This window comes from Macrotis lagotis, chromosome 4 (genome assembly GCF_037893015.1).
Source record: "Macrotis lagotis isolate mMagLag1 chromosome 4, bilby.v1.9.chrom.fasta, whole genome shotgun sequence".
NCBI lineage: Eukaryota > Metazoa > Chordata > Mammalia > Peramelemorphia > Peramelidae > Macrotis > Macrotis lagotis.
In genome coordinates, this window is record NC_133661.1 from 11,212,235 (window position 1) to 11,223,778 (window position 11,544).

Below are 11,544 nucleotides of genomic sequence, written 5' to 3' on the forward strand. Positions count from 1 at the left end.
TAGTTGAGCTAGTTCGTAATTGTTCATGTAATCCCCCCCCCACTTTATTCATCATCATTGGGGGAGGAGGTACATACAAATTGGTCAAAAACTAGTTTAATATGAAACCTAATAGTAAATTATTTATTTATTAGAGATTATTAGTATTGATGCCCAAATACGCACATCCCCCCGTTGCCCCATTCATTCCGACATGTCCTTATTCTAAGATAATCTGAGGTAACATTTATAGGAATCTCGAAGAAGAAAAATCACAGCATGCCAAAAAATAAATAATAAAACACAACCCTCTCTGTTTTTCCAGTGGAAAATACATCAAGATCTTTCGTGCCTTTTTCAGTGACATGTATACACCCAGGCAATGACATTGTCTTTGGCTCAGGATTTAACGTGAAGGGTCACCTTATCTCTGAATGGCGATCCCAAGCTGCTCATTACATGCGCATTGGCTTCCACATGGGCAGCATGACCATTGAGCCTGGGAATGTTGTGGATTGGCCATTTTTCTTGGAGGGACAAGGTCAGCGAGGGTCTCTGGTGATTGTTCCTTGAAGTCACCCAGCACTTCCAGATGGCTTTATCTTTCACCCCGTGGATGAAGGGCAAAGCCACAGCAGAGAAGTGCTCTGCAAGAAGAAATGGCTGCATCAGAAATGTGTGGGAGAACAGTCAGGGAGGGAGCAGGTCCAAATTTAGGAACCCACATCCTTCAGGTCACAGATGAGGAGAAGCACCTGACTCCAGTTCAGAATTGGCTTGCTTCAGGAATCACCACCCTCAAGGACTTTGTCTGGGTAAGATCTCATCCTCAAAAAGTAGGCTGACTCCCATGGCCCTGCAGGGACATTGTATGGCGAGTCCAGGGACCTAGTTCTTCATCTGATGCTTACTGTCTATGTGTCCTTGGTTGGATCACTTAACTGTCTTATGTCTCAGTTTCCCACTCTGTAACACAAGAGGTCCTTTTTTCAACAGTAGCTCCAGAATCCTCTATAGTAGAACAAAGGTCAATAAGCCTCCCAGCATCTCTAAGCTGGAAGGTGCTTCAGAGGTCCATTAGCCCAAGCTGGACCTGAATGGAAACTCCCTTCTCCAGTATAAGTGTGCCCAATAGCCTGCTTTTAAAAAGGGAGAAGAGGGGCAGCTAGGTGGTGCAGTGGATAGAGCCCTGGCCCTGGAGTCAGGAGGACCTGAGTTCAAATCTAGCCTCAGACACTTAATAATTACCTAGCTGTGTGGTCTTGGGCAAGTCACTTAACCCCATTTGCCTTGCACAAAAAGGGGAGAAGACCCCCAATGAGAGAGAGCTCACTACCTCCTGAAATAGCCCCCAGCATTTGGGAAGAACTCATTCTTGGCCAATGCTTTTTTCAGATTGTCACTGGTTGGTCTGGAAGCCAGTCCTGCTCAAACTAGCCCTCTCCATGGACTGAGCAAACCAAAGGGGAAGCAGAGGCTCCCATGTTCTGGGGAAGTCTCCAGGCCTGTATGATAGATAGGGCTCAGAATAGACAAGGGTCTCTGAGTTTTCTCCCACCATTGAGACTCGGGTTCTGTTACACGCCTGTGAGGAAGGTGCTGGGGTTATTATTCCCCCCTTACAGAGAAAGAGTTTACGAGAAATTATGTAACTTGCCTATGACCATTTAGCTACTAAATTCAAGGTGGGGGATTCAAACCCAAGTCTTTCTCGATGGCAAGGCTCTTCCACCTGTGGGACACTGCCTCTCCAGGGTTTCTATTTAAGTAATTAGCATGAGGACCCCAAAGAAGACCATGATTGTATCTTGTCATCACATCCCCTCGGGCAAAACGGATAATGGAGAACAAAACCCAGAAGATGGAGTAGGGAGGTGGGAAGCTTACGTGGATCCATCCCAGTGTGAGAAGGCTATGCTGGTCCTGAACGCTGAAGAGCTCCTCCACGTTGGCTACATCACAGTAGTCTGGGCCGGCCGACTGCTTTGGCACAATGACGTGGGTGATTGTAAACTCGTTGTGTGTCTGGGAAAAGTCCATGAGAAAGTGCTCATCAGCAAGCATGCTCACCCAGGAAGCAGAGGAGCGCTGTCCTGGTTCCTTGCCAAGGTGAGATCCCAGTCTAGAAAGTGCCCGGGGACAGTGCTGCCAAAGGGCAAACCTTGTCATTTGAGGGGTAAGCCTCCTGTTTAACCTATAGCTATGCAGCAACAACTCCTTTCCTCCCTCCCTCCCTCCCCTCCTTCCTTCCTTCCTTCCTTCCTTCCTTCCTTCCTTCCTTCCTTCCTTCCTTCTTTCCTTCCTTCCTTCCTCCCTCCCCTCCTTCCTTCCTTCCTTCCTCCCTCCCTCCCTCTCTCCCCTCCTTCCTCCCTTCCTTCCTTCCCTTCTTTTCCCCCTCCTTCCTTCCTTCATTATTTTCTTCTTCCTTCCTTCCAGGCTATTTTATTCTATGAAATTGGTTTTGAAAGCCATAGATGTTCATAATAGATTTGAAGTATTTCCAACCATCTCCTTTCCCCAGGAAAAAAGATTTTATTTGTAATCATATCAATAATGATGAGAATATGATCTCTGCAGCCTACAACCTACCAGGGAATCCTAGGGTGTTCTGTGACTGTCAGGATAAGCCCTAGAATCCTACTCAGAAGCTGTCCAGAAGATGAAATCTAGGGACTCTGACAACTGCCCAGTAGATTTATTTGCTAATTGATGGCTGAACACAGTCTGCCTTCACATGTGCTTTTGTCCCTGGCATAGTGGACAGAGAATGGGACCTGAAAGAAGAATGCCCTTGGGTTAGAATCTGCCTCTAATACTCGTTTGATGGGATGAGTAGCAGCCACCTTGGGAGGAATCCCTGAGACACAGCAACCCATCAGACAAAGGACATCCTGCAGGGACAGTGGCATAAAGCAGAGGAGAGTATACTGATAACAGCAGTTTTGAAATCCTCAATAAACTTGATTTTTGGTGCTCTTAATCTGAGATAGGTGGAGAGAATATGGATTTTAAAGTCAGGATCTGGATTCAAATTCTGACTTTGTCATTCATTCCTTCTGTGATTTTTGTTAGCCTCCATGGTCCTCAGTTTCCTTTTCTGTAAAAGAAGAGGGTTGGATGGCATGACCTCTGAGATTCCTTTTGGGCCTAGACTCAGGGTCCCATCACTTGTAACATCCAGTTCAGTTGTCTCTCCCATACAGATACTTCTAGCATATCTTAAAGCAGCCGTGAAATTTTGGTTTGATGGTTTTGAAGACATGGTCTTCAATGATAACTGTAGTCTCTGTGGGAGACACCTCTGAAGGTGCTGGTAAAGGTCACAGAACACAGATCTAGCCCTGAAGGGACCTATGGCCTTGGGTCACCCTTGCCCCTCTCTCATCTGAGCTGGACTCAACTGCCTCCAAGGTTTCCCTGGGCTCTCAATGTGGCCTCCTCGGATCCCAAGATATACTAATGAAGGAAATAAGCTGCATCATTCTTAGTCTTGCAAGAGAGAAAACTAACCAACAGGCAACCGATGGGTCCCAATGAAGTCCTTAAAACACCAGGAAAGAAATCGAGGAATACCTCCAGCCCATTCGATTGCTCTCCAAGCCCCAGAACATCTTATGGGAGGATGGGAATGAGAGTCCAACAGGATGGGGAGATGTGAATAGAGAGTGATACGTATGCTGGGAGGAAGCACGTGAATTGGGGTGATGCCTCACCCCTCAGAGAATCTAAGGAAAGACTGTGAGCATAATCAGATGCGGAAATCCATGAGGAGCCCTTTGCCAACCTTAAAGGTCTATTGAGAGGTCAGTGTTCATTTTAATCATGAGTGATGGCAGCATACTTTGAAACCTGAGACCCTACCTATAAAGACTAAAGGTAGAAGCCCACATACCAGTTTTCCACAGAGAATTCCACAGGTTTCTATGCCCCTCACTGTGTTTGACTCAGCCAAGAGCAGGAATCGATGACAAAGATCTTTGGGCAACAGGACACATCGCAAACCCTCCACCACCAGGTCTGAAAGAGATAGGGAGAGATAAACAGCTCAAGGCCAGGCCCAGTTGTTCTGAAACATTCTCAGGAGCAGAACTCTCTGTAGTGAGCATCCAAGGCACAGCTCAATCCTATTCCCCAGTGGATCTCATTTTATGTTAAAGATAGCCCAGTCTAAGAGTTAATAAGACAAAGGAAGCTGATATAGCAAGAGCTTTGGGGGAACTCAGATCATTCCAATTCAACAAAGGACAAGTTTACTGTTCACTATGCCCAGCCTGGGATGCCAAGCTCCAATGAGACCAAAAAAAACCCAATCCCTTCCCCCCCCCAAGGACTTTATTTTCTACTGGGGGTGGGGGGAAGGGACAGTTAAGTAGCTAAGAAAGAAAGGTAATTTGTAGAGAAGGAAGGAACTGATGGGTAGGGGCATCAGGAAAGCCTTCCTGTAGGAAATGGTCCATGAGAAATGTGATGGACTCTAAGAAACAGAGATGAGGGCATTTTAGACATGCCAAGGTGGGAGATAGAATGCGCAGTTACGGGGTCAGAAAATGGTCCCATTAGGCCAGAACCTGGAGAGAAGTCATAGAAAATGAGTCTTGAAAGAATATTCAATTTAAAAGTAAAAATATTTCGATGCCAGTCTGGTCATTATAGAGATTCCAATCCATAGCATGAAACATCCCCACCCTGTATTGTTAGCTGCCTATTATTAAATGGCCAGCCTATCCCAACGGAGTCAAAATCAAATGGAAATAGGGGCTATTAAACCACACTTAAGGATCCTACCACCACATATTGACTTAGAAAACCATATATATCAACATTATTTGTGTCTTGTTGTATTTGTTTTTATTTTGATGAATATTCCCCAGTTATATTTTAATCTGGCCAGTATTTGACACCTCTGGCAAGTATCTGTACACCATGGAAGGTAAGGTTCCACTCAGTTCCCACCCAAAGTTTCATAAATATGGTGCCAAGGGTCAGGCTTGACGGTGGGCCAGTCATGTCCCATGACTTACTCTGGACAGCGCTCAGAGTGGCAGCTGGCTTCAAGGCTCTGCTCACCGGTGGTGACTGGCCAGAATATGTGGGCACATCCCTTTTAGGAGCTGGATCCGAAAAGACATTGAGGGAGGGACTGTTATGATGAGGGGAGAAGCAAGGTAGGGCATTGCCATCGATCTGCTCGGACAGCATGGCTGGGGCCTCCTGGCTGCGCAGCTGGTCTCGGGCCAGCTCCTGCTTCCTCAGCTGGTCTTCGAAGAAGTGGAACTGCTCCGTCTCCAGCTGCTGCCGCCGCATCTCAGCGATCCGCTGCTTCTCGGCCTCGATCAGTCGTTGGTGCTCCAGCTTCCTGAGGACGTCGGCTTTGTATTTGTTCTGAAACAAAGGCATTGCCAACGAATACCTTTCTAAGGGGTATCCCTGACTTCCAAGGATGTGCCAGGGAAAAGGGGCAAGAAGGGGCAGAGCTGGGAGCTTCCAGGTGGCCACAAACCTCCTCAGAAACCCTGGCAGAATATTTCCAACTCCACGTATCATCAGAGGTGTTCCAGCAGGGCACATTTAGAACTGGAAGGGAGTGAGCCTAAGCCTGCTTCATTTACAGATGAGGAAACTGAGGGTGAGAATGGAGAGGTGCTTTTCTCCAATTCACAAAGCAAAGTCTAGATTCGAACCCAGGTCCCTGAGGCCCAATGGAGCTTTCTTCACACAAGGGCTGACCTGTGGAGGACCACTCGGTTAGCGATGTTTGAGGACTTAGGGCTCTCTTCTCAGCACCTCTTTTTTGCCAGCCTTCTCCTTGAAGGCCACCTTGTATAGACCCTCTATGGCTCTTGTAGGGACCCAGGAATCTCTACCTCTCAATTAGAACATAAACTTCTGAGAGCCCAGTTGTTCTTGAATTTTCTTTGTAGCCTTTGCACTCATCATGGAAGCAGGCATACAGTAAGCACTCAATAAATGCTTTTGGATTGACTGACTTTTCTCTGACTTTTTTTTTAGAAAGATTTTATTTATTTTGAATTTTCCAATTTCCCCCCATTATTGCTTCCCTCCCCCTGACTTTCTTACAACCCCAAATATAATGTCGGAATCCCGGAAGGTGTAGGATAAAGCACAAGATCCGTGATTTAGAGGTAACGTGATGGTACAGTGAATACAGCCTTGGAGTCGATGAATTAATCAACATTTATTGAGTGCCTACAGTCTCGATCACTGTGCTAAGTGAGAGGGATACAAAAATGGGCAAAAAGCCCTCAAGGAGCTTTTCATTTAATGCAGGGAGACAACATGCAAACATATATGTGTGGGAATATGTGCATACATACACAATAGAAATAACTGGCAGAAAGAAGGCAAGAAGGGTTGGGGAAGGCTTCCTGTAGAAGACCTCAATTGGGACTTAAAAGAAGCCAGGGAGTCAGTGGTCAGAGTGAAGGAGATAGAGTGTTCTAGAATGGGGGTCAATCAGAAGGAAAAAAAGTTCAGACCTGGAAACCAGCCAGGAAACCAGTGTTAGGATCCAAATCTGGCCTCAGATATTTATTTGCCACATGATCTGGGGCAAAGCATGAACAATTAATAAATGCTTATTGAAATGTTTAAAAATTAAATTTAAATTTTGAGCTAGAAGGGGCTTTAAAGAATGATCAGTATGACATCCTTCTTTTTTGAATGGGTTCCTGAAGCCTAGAGAGAACCTCGAGGAGAGACATGCTCATGTCATACCATAGTAAGATGGGGCAGGATATGATTCCGGATCCTCAGACTCAAAGCCAAGCATTCTTTCCATGGACTCTGTGACTCCTGTGACCTCAACGTCTCACACAAACCAACCTTTCAGCTGGCATCTGTTAGGACTACCCCAAACCCACTCCTTTCACTCTCTTTTCAACCAATTTGGCAATCTGGCTTCTCTACCTTCAGTGGTTCAGGCCCCATCACTTTTCTCTTAGACTATTTAGTTTCCTAATTGGTCTCCCTGTCTTGAGGTCTTCCTCACTGCTGCTTTTCCTCCCCACAGCTACCAAACTGATTGATCAAGTGTAGGTCTGATCCTGCCATTACTCCTACTGCCTCCACCTCAATAAATTCCAATGGCTCCCTGTTCCCAGGATTAGCTATAAACTCATCCTTTTAGTCTTCAAAGCTCTACAGGACCTCACCCCAACTTGACCTTTCCAATCATATTTTGGTTCTCACACACTCCCTGGTCTGCTGGTCCACTTTGCTGCTCCCCACCTAGGATGCTTCATCTCCATCTCCACCTCCATGCCTTTGTTTGGCATCCCTCCTACCTGGAACATCTCCTTCCCTCCACCTCTCAGAATCCTAGCTTCCTTCAGTACTCAACTCTAGAACCATTTTCTATAAGAAATCCTTCCTGTTGCTAGTGCCTTCTCCTCCCCCCCCCTTCCCCATCTTATATATTCAATTTTGTGTATGTTCGAATATGTCAACTTTTACCTCCCTCTTAGAATATAAGCCTTCTAAGATCAGGGAAAATTTTGTTTTTGTATTTTTAAGCCAACCATTTTGCATATAGTTGGGATTTAATAAATGCTGGTTAATTGGTTGACTGTGTCCAGGAAGGATTGGACAATCATTTTCAAAGTCAATACCAATGGGTTACCAAGCAGTAATGGCATTCAAGAGCCTTGATGAAGCAAAAGAGATAAACAAAATAGAACATGCTTTGAGAAAATGTGAAAGAAAGGGGTGGATTCATGTTCTGAAGTCTGGGGTCTTGGGTATGGTCTTTCTCTCTCCTCTGTTTGGGAGTCAGCTTTTTCTCTAGAGAAGGATCTGAAAGATGCCTCCCCTCCCTTCTGGAAGGGATGAGTATCAGCAGAATTTGGAGCACAGCCACAAGACCCCAGACTCAAAGTGATAAAAGAGAGAACAATGCCCAACCTTATTGAGTCCTGACCCACCAGACCCAATCCAAGATTCCAAACCTCATTCGCTGAGCAATGTACTCTGACCCCAGATCTGGTAGGAGTGCCCTCTACTCATCTCTACTCAACTGACCTAATGATGCCTCTGTGGGCAGCCTCAGGACAAAGAGCCCACTTTCAATCATGATCAGAAATCCATTTTCTAACACTTTGCTGTATTAGCTACAGCAGAAAGATGGAGACCACAGCCTGAGGGGAAATGCTCTTGAGAATTAGGGGTATGAATTTTTCATTGATGTTTGACATCAGCATGGTGTTAATTTTTCATCAGAATGCCTAGGACATTGGAGAGATGCATCACACAGAAATGAAATCCAAAGAAATGTTCGACACAGAAAAAGACAATGAACGACACAGCTGTCCAACTTACTTTGCTTTGCAAGCATTCTTGGTATTCTACGTTATATTTCTTTAAAAGATCCTTTTTCAATTCATCTGTCCTTGGGAAGGCAATCTCCTTCAGTTTCTTTTAAAAATATATATATAATATTGATTAGTGGGGATTTCAGGAGAGCACTTTCAGATCAACAGCTGGGGAGTAGAGTGAGACAAGGAATACCAAGGCAAACAGAAAAATTTGTCTTTCTTAAGAGTACAAACAACACCAGAGAGGAGCATAAACTCTATCTGTACCCCAGGGCTTAGGCCAGTACCCAGTATAGGTCTGTGTTTAATTTATAAATGCTTGCCAACTGGCTCTTCTACTGTGGGCACTGTCTAATAGAATGCTGGACCTGGGGTTAAGAAGACCCAGGTCCAAATCCCCCCCTTGGACCCTTTTGTATCTCTGAATAGACCATTGCCCATCTGAACCTTGGGCAACACATGGAGACGTATCTAGGATGTTAGAGGGGACTGGCATTGTGCGCATTGTGGAGAGCGTTGGAGCACGGTGGGTTCCCATCAGCCTGACCTAGCTATTTTAGGGGCTATGTCTAGTAATTTTCACCATAAGACAAATGTGGATTTTTACCTTGGAGAGCCGGGCTGTGGATGTGTGGGAGCTTTCCCTACCAGCCCACACCACAAGCCTTCCAAACTTTATAAGCCAAGCATTTTGAATTGCTGTCCTTGAAAAACATGGATCCCCTGGTGGCCATTGTTGTGGTGATGAGCCTCTAGGGCCCAGAGGGTTGCTCCCAAGTGCCTTTAGGCCTAGGTCTTTCCCTGAGCCCACCCCCAAAGTCTCTCTAACCTTGGGAGACCAGCCAGAGCTTGGGAGCCTGGGCAGAGTCCTTGGATGGGGTCAGCTGTGCACCACCACATTGAGCCATCAGAGGACCTAGACCCATAGCCACACCCCTACCCCCTTCTCCTTCCAACTCTAAAGCCAGGTCCACACAGGTAAAAATGTTGTGACTTGGGCACACACACACTTCAATTTTACAGCTATCTTAACAATTAGAATGGCACCCAGTGCCACCTTCACAAGGGATGGGGCCACATCTATGATTCCAGATGGCCAGCCTGCCAAGCCTGATCCTTGTTGGTGTGTGTCTCAGGTTCATTTTCCCTGAGAAGAAAGGAATGAAAGGATGACTTCCCCACCACCTGACTGACTAGGTGGCCCCCATGCCTGTTGTCTCTGAATGGTTAGCATCAGTGAAGCCCCACCAATAACCAGGTAATAATGTGTAGCCAGAGAGATCAAAATGACTAAAGAGTTGGGGGCAGGGGGGTGGGGGACAGAGCCAGGCCTCTCAGTACCTTCATGATATCCTGTTTTTCTGGGATTGCACATTGCTGATAGTCTCGGTGGTTGGGCAGCTTCTCGACAAACAGGCTGGAAGAGGAAAGAAGAGAGCTTTTTGCATTGTGGTGAAGAAAGGAAGAGAATCTTTTATATATGAAAAGCTTAATTCATTCCTGCATCCTGGTCTTCTTCTCCTGGGTTTTTTGAGATGTTAGTCTAGTTAGCTCAATACTGGCAGGGAAGGGTTAGAACAGGGCCAAGGTTATGGCCTGGGTGCTGGCATAAGCCAGGGGCAGGGTGATTCAATGGGTAAAGGGCTAGACTGGGGCCTCTGACCTAGTTATTCTCAATCCTAGGCTGGGGTACCATCTTGCCCACTTCCTTTTGGAATGCCAAGAACAGAGTTGGCCACCAGATTTTATCAAGTTGAGATTTCTGTTTCTGAAACCCAAAGTTGGAAAAGGGGCCGCTGTTTGAGACAGGGGCTAGGAATGTTTCCCCTTTTCACATTTATGAGATTAAAAAAAAGTCAATCCACATGGGAGGGATTGCCATCAACTGGGTTCTCCTTTGGCAGCTGAGAACTACCTCTGTGGGCAGACACAGGACAAAGAGCCCACTTTCAATCATGATCAGAAATCCATTTTCTAGCATTTTGCATTATTATTAGCAGCAGAAAGGTGGAGAGATCACAGGTGGAGAGACCAATGGTCAGGAAGCGAGCAAGAGCGGGGTGAGTCCCTTTTAATTTCTCCCTTGGCAGGAGTTGGGAATGAGACTAGGTGTTTTTCTGTTGTTGCTAAATGACTCCCCTAGCCCCTTCCCTAGTCTGGGAACTCCCAGAAGACCAGCAGCAAATAGGCTGAAGCAACAGATGGGCCTGGGCTCCAGAGACAGCGGCGAATCAACACTTGTAATGAGGCTTCCTCTCAGCAGTGGCAGGGACCCAGTGGGCTTCCCCAACTTTAGCTCAATATAGCAACAGCAACATAACTTAGGAAATGCATTCAGTGTATCCAAAGGAAACAAGACTCAGAGAGATCTATTACCCAGCATTTCCTAAGCCCTGGTGTTATGTTCCTGACCTTGGTCAGCTTACATTCAATCCTGCCAAGAGCAGCCTTCTATCCACTGTGTTTGGGTGCCACCCATCATTGGCTGCCACCCCATGCCCCACTGGCCATTTTCAGCTATGAGAAAATGGAGGGAGGTCTCAGACTGGTTACACAGTGAGCCAGCGACAGACACAGGGCAAGACACTCCCCCCCCCTTCTCCTGATTCCCTGTCCAAGCCGTAAGGATAAGCACAAAAGACTTACGTTATAAATTTGTTATAGAGGACAAAGGCATTTTCCAAGTTCCCTTCCTCCAGGTACACCGAGGCCATTCGCTCCATTTCCACCCCAGAGCGGAAGTAGCGGCGGGGAGTGATGTCTTCGTTGATGGTGATGTTGCATCCTAGCTTGCTCAAAGCCCGCACACGTTCCTCAGGACTCAGGGACACATCGGTGTGGTCTGGTCCAGCAGCTAACTTTTTCTGCAAAGCAACAGAGCTTTCTTGGTACAGGAATCATGGCTAGTCCAGTAATGATGGAACTCCTGACCTTCTCCTTGGTGAAGCAGAATTGGAGGCTCAACTAGGGAATGGTGCTTGGAGGTCAGCCCGCCCAGCTCCGATGAAGGACCAGAGACATCTCTGAGACCTCTAGCTCAAGGTCATGCAAGTATGAAGTTGAAAGCCAGGATCTGATTCCTGGTCTCCTGACTCCAAGCCCATGGGATCAATGTCTCCATCAAAGGTACACTGTTGGTGAAGGTGTAAGGGGGCAAGTGGTGTATCCTGTTTTTAAAATCTTGTTCCTTTCTAGGAGATAGCTAGGTGTTCAGATCTTCAATCCAATCCAATTC

At 46.4% G+C, this 11,544-nt stretch overlaps 1 protein-coding gene across 2 annotated transcripts in view; it reads right to left on the reverse strand.

The window, feature by feature from the left end:
* STAMBPL1 (STAM binding protein like 1) overlaps positions 1–11,544 on the reverse strand; it is a 35,954-nt gene that overhangs the window by 3,706 nt on the left and 20,704 nt on the right. For both annotated transcript variants that reach the window (XM_074232235.1, XM_074232236.1), the window contains 6 exons: positions 10,956–11,173; positions 9,651–9,726; positions 8,314–8,409; positions 5,001–5,361; positions 3,872–3,996; positions 1,867–2,004 (listed from right to left, as the gene is read on the reverse strand). In XM_074232235.1, coding sequence (XP_074088336.1) covers positions 1,867–2,004; positions 3,872–3,996; positions 5,001–5,361; positions 8,314–8,409; positions 9,651–9,726; positions 10,956–11,173 — 1,014 coding nt within the window. The remainder of the gene's footprint in view (positions 1–1,866; positions 2,005–3,871; positions 3,997–5,000; positions 5,362–8,313; positions 8,410–9,650; positions 9,727–10,955; positions 11,174–11,544) is intronic.